Source organism: Larus michahellis, chromosome 1, assembly GCF_964199755.1.
Source record: "Larus michahellis chromosome 1, bLarMic1.1, whole genome shotgun sequence".
NCBI classification, from domain to species: domain Eukaryota; kingdom Metazoa; phylum Chordata; class Aves; order Charadriiformes; family Laridae; genus Larus; species Larus michahellis.
This window is the reverse complement of record NC_133896.1, coordinates 131483485-131506741: the sequence shown is the minus strand read 5'-3', so window position 1 is coordinate 131506741 and position 23257 is coordinate 131483485. Positions and strand designations below refer to the sequence as shown.

At 35.0% G+C, this 23257-nt stretch overlaps 1 protein-coding gene across 6 annotated transcripts in view; it reads right to left on the bottom strand.

Annotated features, from left to right (window-relative positions):
- The window catches only part of DMD (dystrophin), a 1292219-nt gene that overhangs the window by 790708 nt on the left and 478254 nt on the right, over positions 1-23257 (bottom strand). For all 6 annotated transcript variants that reach the window (XM_074604145.1, XM_074604126.1, XM_074604154.1 and 3 more), the window contains 4 exons: positions 16325-16513; positions 15815-15996; positions 8644-8794; positions 2874-2993 (listed from right to left, as the gene is read on the bottom strand). In XM_074604145.1, coding sequence (XP_074460246.1) covers positions 2874-2993; positions 8644-8794; positions 15815-15996; positions 16325-16513 — 642 coding nt within the window. The remainder of the gene's footprint in view (positions 1-2873; positions 2994-8643; positions 8795-15814; positions 15997-16324; positions 16514-23257) is intronic.

The following is a 23257-nucleotide window of genomic DNA, read 5'->3' as shown; positions in this document are numbered from 1 at the left end:
GTTTACATAGATGAAAATATTTCAGGAATCACCATCCCAATCCTTTTAAAAATGAAAGGCATAACTGAATTGCAGCTGCTTGGAAAATGCAGCCTTGACTATTACACAGCAATAACTGTTCACTTTCTTGAAATCTGATCCTGACCAGTATCTCGCTCAGGCAGCCTTATTAAGATCTTTTGTCTGACAGTGCATGCTCTTGTTTCATTCTACTTTTAAAAGTCAGACTGGCACATACATAATCAAGCTTTGAACTTTGCTCCATTGTGCTCCATTGAGCACTGTCATATGCTCTAATGGTTGTGGCCTGCAAACATATCATAACTCCCGTGCATATATTCACTTTGCAACTGACATGAAAAAAATAAAATAAAATAAAAATCCAAGCAATCTTTCTGTACACTTAAAAAAGGAGAGGTAACATTTTGCTAGGATAGTCGGTAGACTGCGGTAACTTAACTCATGAAACTTTGCACGCCTCCCAAACACACTAAACCCCATAGCTTTATGTCTGTATTTTGTTCTTATTAACACCAGTAATACTGCTACATATTCTGTGACTTCCAGAGCAATGGGATTATTGATTTTTTCTTTCAGATTCTTCTCTACGACAGTGTGGTTCAAGGAGGGAACCGAACAGCAGCTGGACTGCTCCACACCACCCCGCGCTCTGCTCAGAGCGTGCCTGTGCTGCAGGGTACGGTGCCTCAGGAACTGCCTTACTGCCATGTTTCAAGGAATATACTTTCTCTATGACAGTATTAATTGGGCACTCTTCATTCCAATAACAGGCACATTCTCCGCTAGTACAGTTATAAATGGTGTACTTCCATTGTGTTCCATTTATACTCGGATTACAGTAGTGTGTGAGTTCTATTTCAGGTTGGATTCCAATATGGGTCAGCCACAGAAGTTGCATGGGATACAAATGGTACCTTTGCAACCAGTGTAGTAATAGGGGGATGCAGCTGTATCACCCGATATGCTTTTAAGTGTTCAGGTATCTTTCCTCTTATGTTCAAGATATTTTCCTAGTTTAGTTTAGCTTTTAGAATCATGTGCTTGCAAGGATCTGCTTTATTCCACTGAACAGAATACAAGGAGCTGTCAGGAAATTCTGGAAGGTTAACACTGTTTTGAGCAGGTACATACAGTTCTGACACTTCAGATTAATTTAAAAGGAAGTAATAATTGACAGATTGGTAGAGGCTGATTGTTACCTTGGCTGGATTGCACTCCCTGAGTGATGAAGAAGTTGCGATAAAGAAAACTGAGACTTATTTTTGAAGAGGCAGTGCTCAGCATCTTAGCCAAACGTGTACTACATACTCTAAATTCCAGACTATTTACTGATGTACTCGTATTGGTACCCAAATTCGTTAGATTCCAGATAGCACACAGATATCTGTGCTACAGCGATACCTTCCAGCTGAATGTATTGATAGCTTCTCTAGAGAAACCTTGGGCTTTAATGATTCAAAAAACCAAAAGCTTTCTATTTTCTTGGGCAATGAAGCAAAACGAAAGGAAAGTACTTTCTTCTTTCTGAAAGAAAAAAGTAGAAGGAATCTTGGTTGTAGTACTGCCGTACCTCTTGAGCAGTGACCCTGGAGGTCTTACCATCAACACAGGAGAATCCTTCTTCTTGATTTCAATCAATGTATCTCAACACTAATTATCCATTTAAGTTCATTCAGAAGTTACAAAAGCATTGCAATATAAATAATACAGTAAGAGCAACTTTTTAAAGATACGAGTGAAATACTAAACTTTCTTATAATAAAAGCTAATATTTGACAAATTTTTAGAACATCTTGGCTGCTAGATTTTTCACAAACGTATCTCCAATGTATCAGTCTTTTAAGGATACTCAAGTAATTGTATTTAGAAAATAGAAGATATGGAGGTTTTTGTCTGTTGATTGTTTAGATTTTGGGTCAAAATTCAGTTTAGAACAGGTTTGGATTGCAAGGATGTTGCTGCTAACTTCTCCTAATTCTAGTACTCTAGGAAGCCTTGTCATAAAAATCCCAAATGATAAACCACTGTAAATAACATGTATACTGAAGAGAATATACACTGAAACAGAGAAATGAAACTAAGGACAGACTGTGATGATTCCCTTCATTTCCTAGGAAATATGTCCACAAGAAACTAACAGGAAAGAAATGATGACTTTACCCAAAAAAGTATTTTAGAAAAAACAGCATGTTCTTAATATTTCTTGATAACCATTATTTCTCTGGAAAAGTATGTTCCTGTACACATTCACTATTTGTTTTTTCCTTATTTTTAAAAAGTCCGATTTCAATTTTCTGGGACCAGCATTGCCATTGAAAGACACACATATTGTGCATTATTTAAAATGAATGTGCCTTTAAGCATTGCCAGTGGATAATGACACTTTATGTTACTGTAACACCAAAATATACCACATGTACCAGAAGTTTATCATCAGAAGAAAAACCGTCTGTTCTCAATAACTCACACTCTGATGAATTGTGTAGATTCTTGAATGCAAGACCCTTCTCCTTAACTACAACAGAGAATCATGTTACTTCTGCCAGGAGTAATGAAATACAGTTAAGAAATGAAAGACAAACACTTGTCCTCGGATAGATAAAACAGGTTGATACTGAAGGAATCACAAATCAAAAAGAAAGCTGCTCTCAGATATTTGTTTTTCTCCAAAATACATGCATTTATCCATCTATGCAAAAGTCATGTCCTACAGAAATATTTAAGATCATCCTCAGAAATATCTCCAGAGATACATCCAATGTAGTTCTTCTTGAACCTTGTTAACCTTAACCTTATTAACACTTAGTGCCACCAACAGCTTCTTCTCTGATAGACAGAAGATTAGTTGTTACCCGAAGCTGCTCTTCCAGTGCAGCAGTAGCTCTGTCTCCACTGTTTTCATCCACCACCACTACCATATGGGTTAGAGAATTCACCTTGACTTGTTCCTGTTCCAAATCTTCTTGAAATGCCTATAATTAAAGTATATGTGTTAGAAAATGCGTTCCAAAGTACGAAAATGCTGTTTGTTTGGAGCCCCATTATTAACATGCATAACTAACCAACTATGAGAACTCTATACTCTAATTGCTGTCAATACTAACTAATTTAAACTTATTTTGTTACCTTAGCATATATATATAGTAACAAGTGTATTGGGCAGACTTCCATTCCTTTCACAAAAATATCTTACTCACAAGTCCTAACTCTTGATACAATATTTCAGACTGAAAATTTGGCTTGAGAAAGCATTTTTTGAGTTGATGTAGTTAACTTAGAGATAATCAGTTTAGCATGTATAAATATCAATAGCCTGCAAATTTTAAATAGGCACTGGATTAGATTTTGTACTTCATATTTGCAAAATTAAAATATTTTAATATGTTAAAGTTATAAAAATACTAAAAATGAAATAGTTCTTCAGTAAACAATCACATACTATCTTCAGCTTGGCACTCCTACAACATTACTAACATAGGATGAAATCGCTCAGGAGATGATTTAAGATTAGGAAACACACGCAGCACCCTTGTTTCACTTATTGCAGAAACCAGGAAACAAAGTGAGAGAGGCACTTTATGATTTCTGAATGTCTGAGGAAAAGCTTTATTGTTCTTTTAGCTTTGGTACCTAGTTCCAGCTGCAAGCTGCGATAAAACTGAGGACAATCTTTTGTGGAGAAATAGCAAACTGCTAAAAATGAACAAATTTCTCTCACAAAATCTGCACAAATTGATATTTGAATAATTCCTAACCTTGACAAATTTCTAGAGCTCTTCACATCTCTCTGACCCTCCCACAATTTCCCAGGCTGCACGTAATAAATCTAATCAAATAAATCTAATCAAATCCCTCCTCACAGCACACAGAGAAGTGCAATAGGAAGTCTAGACATATGCACTCTTCAGATGATGGTCTACAGCATATTCACTGTACACTTAACTTACATCACAAAAAAAAAAAAGAAAAAAATCTGAGGTACTGTAAAGTACTGTAACACCTTAGTAACACCCCCTTGGTGCCTTTCAGTGCCTCCTCTTACTTTTTTTTCTTTTTTTCTTCTCACTTAAAACCAAAACCAACCCAGCTCCTGCCAGACACCAGGGAACTGAGCCGCCAGACCTATTTGCGCCTTCCTTTGCTGAGATGCAGCAAGAGGACAGGTGACAAAGATGGAAAGAGAAGGAGCTAAAGAAGTGTTGGTACTGAAACTTCAAGCCACAGAGAAGGCAGTAGTCAGTTTCTTTTCATAGTTTTTGTTACCTCTCTCCAGCTTTATATAAGTGTATTAACAACCAAATGTACATTTTTAACTCCCAATAGTTAACCACTGTTTTACATTACTGGGTTCTGTGTTGTGTTTCTTAAATAAAACTTGAAAGAACGCTCATCCCACTCACTTTTTTTGAAAAAAAACCACGATATCCAGGACTACATCCTGCCTGACACACTTTTTAGGGATCTATAAATAGCTCCAACAGAATAATGTGGAAAACCAAAGTTCTGGATTGTGTCCTTAATACTTCAGCAGAGTGTTCTCTGGTGATTAGTACATATATAGTATGATAGTCACAGTCTGAAAAATAACATGGCTAAGCACATATGCCTTGTCACAACTGAAACCTTGACTGTATTACAAACTATATTGAATTTCACCAGATCAATTTTTCAGCTGCTTTTTCAAGTAGAGTAATTCACTAGGTATAAAGAACAAGCCCTTACTGAAGATTAGGTCATGCATTTTAAAACTGTTTGGTAAAACATCTTACTTTTATTCAAAAATTAAAAAATAAAATATAACGTGGCTATAGGCAATAGGAAAGGAATTCACAGACTACTTTGTTTTTAAGACATAAATTCCTTACACTAACACATTTCAGAGTTTTAATTCCTTCATGGGCATAGCCTTTGAGCCAATATATTCATAACAATCCTGCTTTTTCTGACTTTCAGGCCTGTGATTACCATTTGCTTCAGAGAGCTAGACTATTAAGCAATTCTCAAGGACGGTGAAGTATGCTAAATTGTGAGAGCCATCCCTGGAATTCAGACTTCTCAACATTTTATGACCCAGCACTTGATCAAGGAAGAGGAGGCAGAGCACTCATGGATCAGACCGTATAACACAGCTTGCTTCCCCCAGGTTCAATCCCCTCTTTCAGCCATACGACAATAAACACGTCGCCCTGTAAGCTGACAGCCAGGGAGGAGGTGACTTTCATTTCCCGATTAGCGCGTATCTGAGAGATGGCGTGCCAGAACAAAACCAGAGTTACCAATGCTCTGCAAGTGCAGGAGCGGAGGGCACTTTGGAAGTGGGAGTCTCGCACAGGGCGTGAAAGGCTTGAGAAGGTAGGGAACTGATGAAACTAGAAAGTTGAGTCATTTTCTAATCCCTAGATAGATTCATTTGCCCTGAGCTAAAGGGCTGTTCTTTATAATCCTAGTGTCTATTTTTACCATGAAATTCATTCTTGATAGTTGTTTGTATACACGAGATTGTTGAAACAGGAATTTACTGATGGCAGTCTCAAGACTAGAGTTTCTAACAAGTTCTCCTGAGCTTGTAAAGATAGTAAATTTTCAGGGACTCAAAACGTAAGATGGATATAGATGTTGATGCGTGGGGATAGCAACAACAGAAACTCATAGAACTCCACAGTTTCTTTAATTTCTATCTATCAGATAACAATTTGCATGACTCTGACATAATGTACTTCAAAGTGAATAAAAATGCCTACTTAGGGTATTCAAGTATCCAAAGAGAAATCCACCCTTGATATCTGAACAGTAAGGAAATGTCTTATTTTACCTTTACAATTAATTTCAAGTACTGAAAAATCCTAACACTAAAAATTTTCCATTTTTTCTGACATTTTCATAAAAAAATAAAAGGCTCAGCCTTCCAGAATAAGTACAAATACCTACTCAGCTTAGACGACTTCAGAAAGTTAATGAAACTATAAAATCTACTAACTATATAACTATAATTTGTATAATAATAATAACAATAATAATGTGGAATAATAAGTTCAATTAAAAGCACATTTTTGCTTAATTATAAGATTTCCAATATATTATTCTGCTCAGACAGCTCAGTAGTCCTCAGGTTTTTATTGAAAAGCAGCTTTCTCCCTTTATAAAATTATAAAGAAGGGATACTTGCAACAGCAGAGAAAACACATAAAATACTTATGCAAAGACCAATAGGTCTTTGGTGAAATGTCTGACTATTATTCCAAAATAAATTGACTGTGCCAGATTTCTTACCAGAACTGTGCACCTTGCTAACGATATAAAATCTTCTAGAGTTCACCTCTGTTTCAGTCCACTCAGAAAATTTTCTGTACTATCAAGATATTAACCTCATACATGACTGAACTAAGTAGCACTCTGGAAAGAATGTTGTGTGCTTTCTCTGGTCTCAGTGATGGGTGCCATTCCCAATATAAATTACTGAATTATTTTTTTGTTTTGCCATAGGCCCAGCAGGGAAACCAAGCTGTTAGTCACAAGAACTCAAGATCAATATTTTCAGACGTCATTGAGAAAAATGTAGAATAAAAGAAATAAGATGTATGGAAGTTATAAGTCAAAGGGGGATAAATAACATTAAACAAATAGAGTGAAAAGTAGTTACTAACGAACAGATAAAGAGAGAAAGTCAAAATGATAAAGGGAAAGAGGAGAGGGAGACAGGAGGACCACAAACCAAAACTATCATCTTTGCTGAAGTCTGTTTAATTTGAAATGATCTTTGCCTTTTATATCTTCTAATTTCTGGTCCCTCCCGTCATTTTCTACAACATTGTTTCTGAGATGTCCAGAGTCATGTGAAACTAATAAAAATCATGGGGAGGTGTTGGTTTTTGCTTTTTTGTTTGCTTATTTAATAATGAAGGATTAACTGTGCTGTTAGAATTCCATTGTTTTAACCCTTGTTATAAAAGGTAGCTTTGCTGCATACGATATATAATAAAATCATCTGAAACTCACACAATACATGAAAGCAAGGAAAACATACAGTTCTTTGACTTACTCATAAGACAAAATATACAGGAATAGAATTTTAATTGAAGTTAAAATCAAAATATTTTCTTTCCACCTTATTAACTAAATCTTCTCTTGTACAGAAAATACATCTGAAAAGTAATACAGATAAATAAATACTGATGACTAACTCATGACACCAAAAATGAAGAACTAGTATGTGGGAGACACATATTTCTGCATGTCTTCACTCAGAATATTCAAATACAAGCTAAATGCCCATTTTTCTCAGTATTAGAAAGAAAGAGCATAAAGAGATTGCATAAATAAAAGGATTACATTTTATGTTAGTATTCAAATACAAAATGCACAGAAATGGGAACAAAGTTATTCAAGTCATAGCAATCATGTATTCAAAATCTTTCAGGTTTCTTCCTCTAATTACCATTTCATAATTACCTGCTGCCTTTTTTAAAAAAGAAAATTTAATGTCAGAATATATGCTTAGCTAGCAAACCCACACACTGAAAAGCATTGTGTCCTCACAGGGCAAGCAGAAATAGCACAAATAGCAGCAGTAGGCGTAGAATTTGTATTCTTCTTCATTAGCATTCCCTAATCAAAATGCAGAAAAATCACCTTTAACACAGGATTGGGTTATGCAGTCTTTTGCAGCTTTTGACCTCTTTTTAAAACAAACAAACAAACAAACAAAAAACAACTGTAAAAGCTGGTTTCAGTTTGAATTGTTTTTTTCAGGATGATCTGCATCAGATGTTAAAACCTCTCAAGATACTATGAAACTGAACTGCTTTGAACCACTCATGTAGAAACTTTAACAGGTTATCACAGTAAATCTTCATGACCTTACAAATCATATCTCTTCTCTATACTTTCCTGTCTCTCCCTATCATCATCACCACGTGTAAAAGGTACATATATAAATATATTTTAAAATCTAAATGAATATGAATTCAGACAATTGAATCCAGTAAATGAAACAAAGCTACTACACAAATTACACAGTCTCTCTCTTTTTAATTCTTAATTCTTCCAACTAAAAAATTACCCTCATGGAATACGAAAAAAAAAATGGCCAAATTCTCTCTTACACTCCATTTATTAGTTTGTTATTTTTCATTGATTAAATACATTACTAAAAAGTATTTTCTACACTTAGAAACTAGAGTCTGATTTATAGTGCTGTACAGTTACACATTCGGAGTCCCAGGAGTCCTAACAAGATTATGCAGCCTAATTATGACTACTGCATCATAGCTACCACAGCATGCAAGAAAAAAAAAAAAAGCTATATGCAAAGAAGAAAACACAGGTATTAAAAAATCTGATATATTCTTATTGTACTGTGTAATGAAAGGATGTTACAGTTGCCTCACGTATTCAAGTATGTTGTTTATATTTAAAAAGGAAGTAATTTTTTTCTTTTTTAATCAGGATAAAAGTCAGAATTGTGATAAAATAAATCTACAAAAGCTTGTTAATGTACACAATAATCAATATTAAACCAAGATTCTGTATTCCTTTGCTACTTTCTAATGGCAGGAGTAGAGCTTTTAAAACGTCACAAGCTCAAGTTGTCTTTTATGCCTTTGGAAGCATACTATAGCATACCTTATGCTCTTCTACTTGACGCTTTAGGTCCTCTAGATCAGGACCTAAAGGCTCCGAATCGATTTTCTTTGTCCTTTCCTCTGTTTTTGTCAGCCAGTCAGCTAACTGGGCTAGCTGCTGATTCTGCAGATCCATTAGGATTTTATGTAAACTGCAAAACAAAGAAATAACAATTTTAATTTATACATGAAAGAAAAAAACAGGCAGAAATATCTGGCCCATATACTCTTAACTGATTTTCATGAAACTATATCTCAAGCCATAATAAAAAAACAAAATACCATTTCGAACAGGTGACTGAAAATTTGTTGAAACAGTTTTGAATTAGACAAACTGCTTTGAAACTTTTTTTTTTTTTAGAACCTGAATACTGCAAATAATATACTGTCTGCTAAATTTTTGGCCTCCAGTTGCATTACTATTTGAGCTGTTTGGAAGTTCAAAATTTCTACTATCTGGTTTCTTAAAGCTTGTATTGTCTACGACAAGTACTTTAAAAAGTGCTCAGACAGCTGTACTTACCAGGCTCCCTCAAATTTAGGATATTAAACAGAAGAGATTATTAAATTTTCAGTTATTCAATAGAGAATACTCCAGAGAATTAAACAGGAAATACTTCAGTTTTGCCTACACAAAATATTTTGATTGCTCCAAAACTATCTGCCCAGAAACCCATTAGAAATCTTTCCCGTATACTTGCCGTCTTTAGAAATTCACTGACCTTTCCAAAACAAAATCTTCATCTTACCAAAAATATTTTAAAAATAACATGTAAACTATTGCTGAGCAATGGAATTACTAGTAGTTATTTGCATTACCCATCTTTCAAACATCATACAATTTTTAACTTAGATTTGACAGACCAGTCACCGTCCTCAGTCACACTGAGCTTGGTGAAACCATTGTATGTTTGTTATGTGTGTTACTTACATCTCGAGCACAACTCTTCCAGCAAAAAGTTAGTTAACTACTTTCAGAACTCAACTTGGAGCTCTGAAAATCTGAGCTGAACTTGCAGACTGGAGAAAACTGCCGTGTAAGAAAGACGGCACAGTCCTACTCCACAAGTCAGCTTCTTGTCAGCTTCTTGAAAACGTAGTCCAAATTAGAAAGTTTTCTAAGTTTTGCCTCTCTGTGACCAACAGCACCTAGAATTGCCCAACTTCACACTGACATCTCCCCCCATACGGATATTTTAAGTGAACAACGCACAAGTACATTTTCTCCCACAGCACCTGCAGCACTGCGGACTGGCAGAAGCGTGATGTGAGCACGCTGCTCCGGAGAAGTGCTAGAGGTCTTGTCCATGAACAGGTAGGCAACTTAAGAGATGCTCCCACAAATCCAAACATGCAGCTTTCTGTCACAATTTCAAGGTATGCTCAAGTAAAATACATACTTCTGAGTATGTCCAAACAATTTTGGGTTTTCCCAAGACAGTTTGAACAAACCCAGAAGTGTCTAATTTTGAAAATGCATGTCTAAATATGTCCAAAGTAAGCATCGTTCTGTATTTCTTCCCAAACACGCCTAAGAGTTTTCAAACTGATTGCCACAGAAGATTGCATTGAACATGTAAATAATTACTTTCTGGTACACATTTAAATTCTTCTGAACTACCAGTATTTAATATCTGTCAGTGCCATGCAGATGCAATATGTGAAATCCCACATCTCATTTGTAGCCTGTTCATATTTTTAAGCATATGTCTGAAACTTCAGCACGTCTGTTGTTGGTTGTTATTTATTTTATTTCCTACCTTTTTTAAAAAAAATAAAATAAAATAAAAAATTCCTTCCCATTTTGAATCTTCTCAAAATGAGCATTTGATCTCTGATGAAATATTTATATAATTACTATTTTCTATTTATATAGTTAAAAATAACTACTGTATACACAGTATTAACTCCTACTGTAAAAAAAGAAATCACTAAGTTTCCAGTGCTATTTGATGGTTTCTTTGTAAGCATCTCAGCTGACTCATACTCTATTCTTAGATACCATTCCTCAGTTTATAAGCAATCCTTGGGATCACCTGTAAATGCAGGAATGCAAAACAATCTGAATCCTATGTATAAACACTAACTGTCATATTTTACACTCAAGGGCAGAGCTGACATTTAGAAAGACCTAGACAGGCTGGAGGGACAGGCCAAGAGGAACCTTACGACATTCAACAAGGACAAATGCCCAATCCTGCATTCTTCTGGGAGAAAGAACCCCTGGAACGATGCAGGGACTGACTGGTTGATGGAATTCCAGCAGCTAAATCTAACTGAACCTCCATCACTCTGCTATTGTCTTTCTGTCCCTGAAATGGCCTTTGCTTTAAAAAACCAGGACAAATAATAAATATAGTATTGGTAAATCTTTGTTAAATAAGGATCCATTTATTTTTTTATAACTTTGTCTTCAAATACCCCAAAAGTAACAGGCAAAAGGAATGAATGAGATATTTTCAAACACGGGTGCAAAAGGAATTATTCAAAAATTCCTAAGACTTGGGCATTTTAATCATAAAAACATAGTTGTTACAAAAAAAAATTAGCCATTTGTACTTTTTATTTCTTAGGGCATCCAACAACACTAATCATTTATCTCAGGATTATCACTTGCATCTGCATAGATGAAAAAAACAAAACAAAACTGTCCAACGGCTTCTGAAACAGAAATAATCAAGTGGTATTAGTAAGCATAGGAAGACAAGCCAAAACAGAGTTCCTTGAAACAGGAGTGGTAATGGAGAGAATATGTGGAAAGTAGCCTGGGAAACAAAGAAAGAGTGCAAGTGGTGATCAAAAGAATCCTGAGGAGTACATGGACATGAAGCATATCTTCTAGTGCAGAACATCAGATACAGAAAAGGGGAGAAGCTGCAGGCAAACGCCAAGATGAGCTAACTTTATGGAAACAAAGACTTACAAACAAATTTTAAAAAATGAAAAGTTTGCTCTGAAATAAGGTTTTAGTGACACCTGTTTCTTGAATGGTACCCTACTGGTCCCAGATGACACTCAGATAGTATCGGGCGTTACATGTGGAGGTCTATGAAGCTATGCTACTTTCTAGAATCAGTAGCAATTTTTAAAGACTCCAGCTTGTAGCTCTTGGAAGGAAAGGATCAAAGAAAATGAATCACAGGAACAACTATAAACAGGAAGTGAAATTTCAACAGAACGTGAGACACTGAAGAAAAATAATGGATGCAAGAAGTGGGAAGGGATCCATTAATCTAAATCTCTAAACAGTAGATATGAAACAGTAATGTTTTTCTGTATTATCTCTCTCAAGATTTTTTTTTTTCCTAAGAACAGAGTGTCATGGATCTTCATGATGTACTACGATTTCTATTTTTTAATTTTTTTAACTGGAAATCATGCGTTAATTATTAATCAAAATGACCAGAAGATACACGTAGTTTCTTTTCCACACTAATCTCTCTCTCTCTTTCCAGATAGAGTACAGGAAGCTGATACCCTGCTTTATTATAACTCATTGTTTGCAAGCGATTAACTCTCTCACATCTAACTCAGACATATTTTTTGCCAGTGTGTATTTTATTGACATACTTGACATTCTAAACCAAGGTATTATAGATATTAAATACAACGCTTCATCCTAGAGATCATTTTTTTAGCAATACATGAAACAAATCATAGACTCATAGCATTGTCTAGATTGGTGGGGACCTTTCAGGTCATCGAGTCCAAACATCAGCCTAATACTGACAATAGTATAGAAAACCTGCTGAAGTAAAGATAATTTGATTTAAGAAAACTAAGATATGATGAAAAAAAATACTTATTGTACATATTATTGATATTATTCTGAAGCAAGGAGCACAAACTTGAAAATGAAATAAAGACAAAGAATAATTTAATCAGAGTTGATTCTTCAGCAGAAGAACATTTCTTGTTTCTTCCCATTCTCCAGGCACTTTCTGGTTTTCATATTACTTCTATAAACATCTGATAGAGAGTACTTATTTATATACCTCAGGAGATTATAATAATCTTTGTTTATGGTATGGCCCTTGTAAGTTTCAAATACAACATACTTTTCCATTGAATTGAATGTGTTTTAATATTTGTGGAATTCTCCATAAAGCGGTAAATTGCATTAAGTTTTACTCTGTAGTGGTTTATTTATCACTCTGAGATGCTTTTCTACAGAGAATTGTATTTGGAAAGGCAGGAGGAAGAAATGAAAATACAGGCTGTTTTTCTTCAGCATCCTAATTTATTGCTTGCCTGAAGAGTGAAATACTTTCAATACACAGTGAATACATGGGAAATCCAATTTGACTTGTTTTACACAATGGCGTTGCTGTGTTCCAAACTTTCTCTGATGTTCTGACCTCCTAAATCACTTTTCATAAGACCCTTTCACTTTTAAAATATCCTTTATCAGTGTATCTTTCTCCTTCCTTCGTTGATTGCTTACTTTTGTTTCCCCTGTGCTGTAAAGTGTGCCACCTCTTTTTACACTTGCTATTACCATTATAACAGATGATCGACAGCCTTGTTGTTCTCATCTTCACAAAAACCGTCTCTGTTTGGATAAACTTGTCACTGTTGCCTTAAAGACTAGATTACAGCAATGTGCTCAGATGATTATGCTTTAAAGTGAAGTAGAAGATAGATCCTGAGACTTTAAATTGTGTATAATAACCCAGAAATATACTACGCTGTGATGTGAAAGCTGTTCATAACCCTCCAGCTGGTGCTTGAAACACAGGGGTTTGACTCAATAGGTCAAAATTAGCCATATCGAAGGATCACTCCTGAGAAATTTTCTCTTGCCCTAACCCAAATTTCATTGAACTTATCACAATTTTTTTGCATAAGAAATTGAATAGTAGCACAACATCCCCTGTGAAGCCCTTATCACTTTGTGTCTTCCACTGATTTCATATTATCCGAATACGCATTGAATTACTTGAATATGTATTCAATATGTATTGGAAATATTTCACGCTTCTAGCAAGCAATACATTAGCATGCTGAAGAAAAACAGCCTGCTTTTTTCATTTCTTCCTTTTGCCCTTCCCCAAATAGGATTCTCTATAGTAGCTTCAGAAGATACTGGACCATTCAGTTCCCTATAACTGCATCTGGGAGATAAGTTTAACAAATGGTGTTTAAGGACATTTCAGTAGACACAGTACCACTCATAGAGGTGAGGTTGCTACTTGTATGTGTTGGTTTAAATGAAAATAAATATGGCAAATAAAAACTGTCTAAAGTATCGTAGAGTCTTCTCTCCAAGAAAATAATAAACCTGGAGGAAGTTAGGTTGAAACATCCGAAACCCATCAACAATCTTATAGACTGTCATTATTCAGTAGTAAGCTGAAAAGAAAACAAATGTTTGGAATTACTAAGAACATATTGCAAAAAAAAAAAAACAAACCAAAACCAAAAAAACAAAAAGAGAGCGATGTTATGCAATTGTTGAAAATCATGATTTGCCCTTTAATATTGTGGGCAATTCTGGCCCCCTCAACTCCAAAAAGACAAGGTAGAACTGGAAAAAGCTCCAAGAGGAGCAAGATGAATAACCAAATATATATATTTATGAACAGAACAAGGAAAGATATACACTGTTGACCCTTACTTGTAACATAGTAACTAGAATGAATCACTTAAGCTACCAGTGGCAAACAAAGAAAAAGAAGTCATTCCTCAAAAAAGTAGCACTCGTACTGGGGTAAGAGGCGTGTGGAATTCACTGCCAAAGGATGCCAGGGGAGGTAACGGGTCCAAAGAGATATTGAATAAATAGATGGAAGGAAGAAAACCGCACAAAACAGCAGGTCACCAAATACACAACTGCTTCCATTTCAGGAAGTTACTTCAGCTGAAAAGAACTTGAGGTTGGGAAAGTTCTATGGAGAATTTCATAACATAAGACATGAAGTAGTAGTTCAGAGCAATGATCCATACAGCCCAATATTTGGTTCTCCAAGCAATGGGCCCCCCTGCAGCCTAATATTTGATCTCCACCAATGGCAAAAAGGCAATGAGAAGATGCTGCTTCAAGAGATCAAGTATCTCCCCTAAAGCTTATCTTTTCTTGTTCTGTTGCAGTCAGGATGCTGGGCTACTGACTGACCTACTGGACTACCCTGACTACTGGATACTCAGCTTTAATTAAAATCACATTCACAAAAGGAGTAACTCTCCAGCTGTAGCTGGAGGAACAGACAGAATTTTTTCTCACTTAGTACAAGTTCACTGGTATTTTCTGAGAGAAAAATTAAGATCTCTTTACAGAAAGGCCAGTACATGTACAAAACTCCTCATGACAAAGTAAGACTAAGTCTCATGAGTAAACACAGTTATTATATCAGACAGGGATTAAAAGTATCCACATAAAATGAAAAAAGAAGTGAGGCTGAGGAAAAAAAAAGGGAAAGAGCAGGTAAGTAACAGACATTTTAAAGTACGGAAGGCAACTCACACAAAAACCCCCTTCAATAACTTTCCTGGTTTAACCACCCTGTATTGTACAAAAAAAAATAAAATTGCTCCACTGTGGCACAATCACAAGCTCTTACCTTTATGGGGTTTCTGAAACTAGATAGCACTACGTAAATCAAAATTTCAAAATAAGACATAGAAATCTTAAAAATGCTTCAAAGACTAATGTGGCTAATTAATAAGATTATTTTTTATACTTTTAATTGTACTTCTACTTTAAGCTATAGGAGCTTAAGCTATACCTTTTTTTGAATAACATATTTGTCCTTAGATAAAAACACGACAATATTTCCTGGAAAGCTCCCACCTACTATTTCTATGGGATCAAATTTTACAGGTCTTAAAGGTTTGTTTCCCTTTTCCTTTTGTATCTTGGTAAGTCTCTTTCCTTTGTAGCTAAATACTGTGTGACAGTTGCTAAAAAAATCAGAAAAAGTGAGGTAGCTTATATAAATTTTGGTTTAAATGTTATTAGTGTTCAAGTTGTTGATAGCTGCTGATTTGAGTGTCTTCCAGTCTCAAAACAACTTGCAAGCTTGAAAGTCACTACACATCACGTTTCAGGTTAAAAGAGATCTGAGATGGAGTTTTGTTCACAGGGAAGTGAAACAAAATCCCAACTGTTAGTCAAGTCCACAGTTGCTTCAGTCAAACTCCATATATTTTGTTCTGCCTGACACATTACTTACTTGCTTTGTTTTTCCATACTTGCTACCCTGAGACTTTCCCATCGAGAATTAAGTAGATTCATTTGCTCTTGGATTTCATTCTCTTCATCATCTGAAAGTTTTCCAATTGTTAGAAGTTGACTTCCAACTTGCAAAACATTGCCAACACGTCCTTGGTGAGCTGTTAATTCCATCATAAAACCCTGAAAATAAAAATAAAATCCAGCTTTAAGTTTGATTCATTGGATAGAAAGAGCAGACTTTGGAGCCACCACTTTCCAAACCTGATCTTCAAATCTGCTTTTTATTTTTTCAACCCCTCCCCAAACCTTGTGACACAAACGAGATATAAGCACTTTCACTTTTTGCATAAGGCACAGTCTCCAGTATTACCTTTGAATTCTCCAAATCAAAATTAAAAACAAGAAAAAGGAATAAAATAAACCAGAAATACCTTTGTTTTGTATTTTTTACCTTATAATGGGTTACAAGCAGATAAATGACTACGGAAAGATTAGTATAAACTTATACCTCATGGGTGTGAAATTGTTCTTTAACAACTTCTACATCGTTGGATATCTCTCCTTGTGCTTGTAATGAATCTTCAGCAGAGAGAAGCCATGTGAGTACTTCTTCTAAAGCAGTCTGGTAGTTTTCAAGATCTATTTCAGACCCCATCCGTGTGGTGCTAAACGTCTTTTCTTCAACAGTTTCTACAAACTGATCAAAACCAAAATTTTAAAGTAATGCAAATAGCGTCTGCTCAGAGAATTCTACAAAGGAATAAATAGAATGCCACTGGCTTGTATAAAACCCCAGCTTTTTAGAAAACAAAAAAAATAAATCAGATGGCTAATGCATGGAAGGACTTATTAATAAAAATTCAGCTAATTGAACAAGCCCAGATAAGACCGAGGGAAATAAAAATATCTCAAATTAAATTACATATTTTACACTAGAATTCAAAATTCCTAGCAACTATCCTGAATAGTGACAATATTTAAATTCTACCTGCAAACTGCTGTTATAATTGTTTTTCAATAAAAAGTCCAAGTTTTATTTCTAGTTTACTGCTTCCAATTTAAGTATTTTCCGAGTAATTTATTTCCCACAGCAGCTAGTAAAATTATATCATCAAAAAAGCAGTAAGTTGCATGCTGACATTGCAGAGAATCTGTGGAAAACAATATGAAAAACAATCCTTTACACTACATGCAATACTAGGCTTGAGCACTCCATAGACACCCATTTGTTAAAAACATTCTAGAAAGTTAAAAAACTCAGAAATCTCATGCCAAATTGTACCTTTTTAAAAACAAACAAAAGTGCATTACTATTGATTTCTCTTTCCTACAAAGGCCACCTTTATACTTATACTTTAGAAGCCAGGTGATTCTTACAAGCACAGAATTCACACTTATGCTCAACTGCTTAAAGTCAAGAGAAATCTGTAACAAATATTTATGGATTAATATAATAGCAGAAGACTAGAACAAAACCACAAAATATTAATTTATGGATAGCACAGTTGAATAGTTCTCAGCTGTTGAGGCCTAATGAACTCGCTAGATCATTATGCCTTCTCTTTCCCTGTGCACTTTAGGGAAAAGAAAAATTAAACCAAAGAGAATAATCAGCAGAAGCTGAAATAGTACCACCGTCTTGTTATTCTAGAACGCATTAAGCATGCAGAGTATTTGTGTTCAGATTTGAGAGTGACGTATGCAGGGACCCCCTGGGATTGTCAAATGAATTAAACCAAATCATCCTCACTGATTTCATTGATAAAATCAAGACACAGTTACACACTTTCAAAGCTGTGCTACATTTCTTTATGCCTCTTTAAGCACATTCTCTGTTAACAAGCCAGAATAGAGCAATGACCACCTTGGTCTGAATCTACATAAGCAGAATTCACATTGTAAAAAGCCTGCAAGCATAAAAAACGTGCCTCAGAGTCAACAGTTGGGTTTTACTTCACAAAATACATATATTTTAAAATCCACTGCTAAACGGTTGCTTCACTACTTCCATCAGTGCTGTTAGCTCTCTAAAAGACAACTGGACATCCTTGCTCATCCTGCATATGGAATGAAAACCAACTACCCAAATCAGCAGAAATTCAGATTGTTGGCTCAGCCGTAAATGGAACATTAAAGACTAAGGTAAATATTTACATTGGAAGTAGGCAACTAACGACCTAATGCTTATGCCACACACTTTGTATTAAAACACAAAAACAAACAAAAATGTGTCTCAAAGTAATATTCACCTACATAAAGATTATTCATCCCATAATACAACCAAATTTAAGTATACAGATTCTACAGCACAAAGAATAATCCACACTGAAACAATCCACATAACACAAACAACAGTGAAAACCCTGAATTTTACAAGTTGTAATGACAGGCAAATCCATCTAAAAAAATCCAAAAAACAAAAAAACAACCCCCAACAACACAAACCCAACACCTCCTGTGAGTGTCCTTATTTCTCAATTTATATGAAATCTTTTCAGAATTCCTAATATACTGAGAAAAAAAGGAATTTTAATGTATTGCATATACTACATTGAGAACAGGGACAGAGTTATTAATAGAGACTTCTAATATAAGTTGTGATGGCTGTTTCTAACCACAATTTTAAAGAGAATGGATAACAACTAGGACATGCTGAATTTAAATTGTTATAGCCGTATATTACTAGGAAGGCTATACTTAGGAAAAAAGCTGCTCTAACATGCATCCAGTTTCACTCTTGAATCAAAACCTATTCTTAATAAAGCATTTAATGATTAAGCAAAACAAAGGTGATTGGGTGCAGTCAAAACAAAACATTTCCAGAGTAATCTACTGAGTAACAATGCATGCACGATGACACAAATGTTAAAGGGAAAGATGACGTGAAAAAATCAGAAGTTTGGTGAAGACTGCATTACATCTAGCTAGGGATCAGTCAGGTAGTCAGCTCATAGACTATTTTGAAAAAAGGCCAGCCATTTTTGCATGGAAAATAGTCCTGGTTGTTATTAGAGACTGACCTAGTGGAGAAAAAAATTCTCTGGGGCCATATGTTATCCTCTAGAATATGCCTGCCAGCTCTATGAATTAATGTACAGAGTCTAAACCATGAGCTTGCAGCTGCTTCAGAGTAAGAAAGCAAGGGGAGGAAGTGTTCCTCACCTGCTACTGCATTATGTTACTAAAAGGAGAAGGATCAGACATGTGTTAGTAAATCCTCCAAAAAACTATTCGTTCATATCTATTCTATCCTCCTATCTATTCGTTCATAAAGACTGCTTCTGAGTTTTAGAAATTAGTTGGGCAGTTTTAGAAAGTAGTTTTGCAGTAAAGATTTAGGGCTCATCCCAGCACTCTTATTTATATTATATATTTTCTTCCTTCAGGAACTGCCTGTCTCACTGTAAAAGATGCAGAATCTGGCTCCCGACATTTAGAGCTTTAGAACTCAGAGACATAAAATTCTAAAGAAACATTTTTTTAGTAAAGGCAAATTTAAGTTCAGAGTAGTTTTCTCATTTTGAAAACTCTCTTTGCAGGATTACAGCAATCGGAAAGTAGCATGCATTATTCACCCTCTAACCATGCCTCCTATCAGGTAAGACCGATATCACTGCTTATTTTTTCAGTTCCTCCAAGTTTCTCATTATGAAATTGTATTGTATGTGTCTTCAGAATTGCCAAATAAATGTTAAAATGTTAAATGCTAAAATGTTCTTTGCAATAATCAAGACTGCTTTCTTAACAGATAACGTCAGACAGAGTCTGACATTTACGTTTTATTGAGGATTTCAAAACTGCCTTTGCGAATGAAAAAATCTTGCGTCATGAAGATGCTTCCCCCCGGCCCCCATTCATATGAAAATGCACCCAACCCCTTATCATAAATCTGAAAAATTGCAAATTTTGCTTGCTCAGTTGAGACTACCTAAATTTTTAGTACCTGATTTTCTCAGTGGTTCCACTTGTACCGCAAATGTTTTCACCTAGATGAACTGGCCTGTCCTTGCAACTGCAGTTTTGAGATGCAGTAGATTATTAGTTCATTCAAAGTCAATAGAGCTTAGACAATGTGCACAAGCCAGAACCAGGCAGTATGAACGAAAGTACATTGCAAAGGACAGAAAATGCCGGAACTAGCGGCAGGAAAGGGTAAAGGAAAATGGACCTCTTTAACTATTCTATTAGGTGCAGTTGGTACAAATAAAGACTGAAAGAGACAAATAAAGACTTTACCAGCATTAAAGGAAAACTTTCGCACCTTGGGATTTGGAGTGTAGGAGGTGGCTGAAGTCAACTGAAAGCAAGTGAAAAAAATGGAACCAATTGGATTGGGAAAAAAAGACTGAGAACTGCAAGGACAGGTAACATAGTAGAGTTAAGAGACAGGAACCAAGGCTGCCAGCTACCTGGAATGACTGAATTTTCTAACAATTTTTCATGTTATGTACATGGTCAAGTCAGTCAGTGGTTCACGAAAAGATTTTCTACTTAGCTTGCTTTCTTTAACAGACTTCTACTTGGAGAAAATATAAAAGCAGGTTTTTCTTAGTAGCCGCTTGACTCTTTTTTCCACAAAGTTTATGAAAACATACTGATTTTATTAACTCTCTAGGGAAATTTTTCAGTCTATGTTTATTTAAGAGTTTTAATTATATTGAGTTTTTCTGTTCTGACCATAAAATGTATTGTATTACTGACGACAAGACACAAAGTACTTGCCTCTCTAAGGAAGGCAATTCCTATTCAGGCAATTAAGAATCATGGCTCTAAACAGTAATACTACTTGATGTGGATGTGATAAATCAACTGACTGTGACTGAACAGAACTACTTTCACCATACACCTACAACAACATCACGATTTCTTCCTGTTGAAGTCTATCCACCTGGTCTATCCACCATTCTTCAACCCTTCCCTTTCTGATCCAAGAACAAGGCACATTGTAAGGGAATGTATATTTCAGGTGCTGTCGTGTCATGGAGTAGTCTGTGAGGCCAATTGGTCTCTACATAACACATAAATAAGAGTACTCTTCACATAAAGAAAGATTAAATTTTCACCCTAGGATAAATTTTCAGTATTAACTAATGACTTTTCACAGAACTCTCCAGCAGTAAATGGCAAGTGGGTCCTGAAAGTATATCACGGGTCAAGAAGCCTAAAGTCTGTTCCCAGTAGCGCTACCAACAAGGTAACTCCAGATCAGCAGATTCAGCTACCTTGACCAACTTCTGTTGTGCTATACACTGTCATGTATATATAAAAAAAAAAAAAAAAAGGAAAAGGTAATTCTATCCATTGATGATGATAAGTCCACCTTAAAATCAGAGTATCATGCAGTAGCATGAAAAATATTCAAGATGGAATAGATAATATAGTTATATTTAATTTTATTTTTTAAAACGTAAATTCTAAATGTAATCAGGACTTAAGTAACAGTCACTTTAAAGTACACTGTTCTGACAGAGACCTTTTAAATGCTCAATGTTCTTAATTACATTGTATTCTAAAAATCTCCATGAACAGAAAAGCCATTAAACGTATAAACAGAAAAATGCGATGGAGACAGGTCTTAGCCAAAAGAAATACAAATGGATTACCCAAAAAAGTATTAAATTATTTCTTTAGCATGTCATATAGGGGATTGAGAAACAAATGCAGACTTTTCACTCTGGCAACAGACAGACAAATGGAGAAACACAGACATCAAAATCTATTTTGCTAAAATACAGTTTGAGATTTCAAGAGTAAAAAGCTAAACAAACAAGAACAAAAATCAAGCTTTTTTTATTTTCATATGCACTTCATTATGAATTCATATAAATCATGCAATTAGTTCTTAAAAAGGTGGTGACACTTTGGGCAATTTTAATTAACAACTCTGATCAACTGGACTCCTCGTGCTGAATTTGTTCCCAGAACAGATCATCTCTCAGTATATCTCACAAAAGATACCTGTGCTGTAAGAGAGCTGCTTGTGAAAAAATAAAATATCACTAATGAATGTCTAGAAAAATAGCTAGAAGTCAAATCTAATTATTTATATTAATTGATACAGCTCACATTCCAAAACTAAAATCTGTTAAATTCAAAAAATAGTGACAATACTGTTTTTTCCATCCTCGGAAGATGAATGAAATGAAAGTTATTGCTGAATTTCAGTATAGAAGTCACATCAAAAATAAATAAATTAATTTGTTCAGGACACGTATGCAATGAACCTATACACCTTTGAAAATGCATAGATTTTCATGCCAGAGTACTTTCCATTAAAGTCTGCTCTCTCAGATCAAAATCCAAATTACCAAACACACTGTCACAGAAGTACATGTGGAACAAAATGTCCTGCACTATAAAGACCACAAGAGAAAACAGCCTGCAACCACAAAATTTTAACACACTTTCTTCGCAGAATTGCAACGATGTAAATCTTAATTGTCCTGTATTCTGCATTGCATTTAGCTTTATTTTCTGTGAGTTTTAACCAGCAAAGGCCAACTAATTAAGAAGCCTATTTTGTAAAATTTAATCCAAGCTACAACCTCAAATATATCACAGACATAATCTATACTGTTTTCTAATGTAAGAAAATGGAGTCAGCTTATTTTAATTACTACAGTCAGCCACCAAACCTGCTATTATTTTGGATTACTAAGCCATGATAGTTCTTGTCAGGATCTTCATTAAAGACAATCTAGTCTTCACAATAACAATTTTTAACTCCAAAACTCTTTTTATATATTCACACAGTACAATATCAAAATGCCTTCAAAAGCATCAATAGCAAGAGCAATTAACCATAAAGAGATACATCTAAAATATGACTCTCTCTCTTTTGAGAAATAAAGACTCCAGGACAAGAGCCAATTAGTGGACATACTAATTAGTTTCTGTGAAGTTGAGGTTAAGGTCCTGGAGATTTCAGAGTGTTCAATATTTCATGCTAGTATAGTTGGAAAGCATTATTAAAAAAGGTGGTTTTGCAAAGTATTCTAAAATCTTAAGTAGTCAAATTTGCTTGAATAGGCTGAATACCCCATTCATTGCTGTTATGTGGTTTATCCTTATTACGTTTAAACTTTTCCTAAATATATTTTAGCTTCTATTAAAGAGACTCTCCTTCTTCAACAGAAGCCACTTCAAAGAACATATTTTCAATTTAAAATTAAAACCTAACAAAAAAGCTGTTGCAGAAGAGGTTCAAGTGATTTAAAGTTTTTTTTTCAAAGTCTGTAGCATGACTACCTTGCTTGTAGCTACATGCTCTGAATAATAAATCAAAGCTGGAAATGAGACGAAATGATAAGTAATCATCTCGCAATAGGGTTTTTTTCCTCTTCTGAATATGCCTCAGGTTTATAAATTGGGTAATAATACAGAAAATATTAAAAATATTTTCAATAGATAATAAGAGCAGGAACCACCAAGAACTATTTCT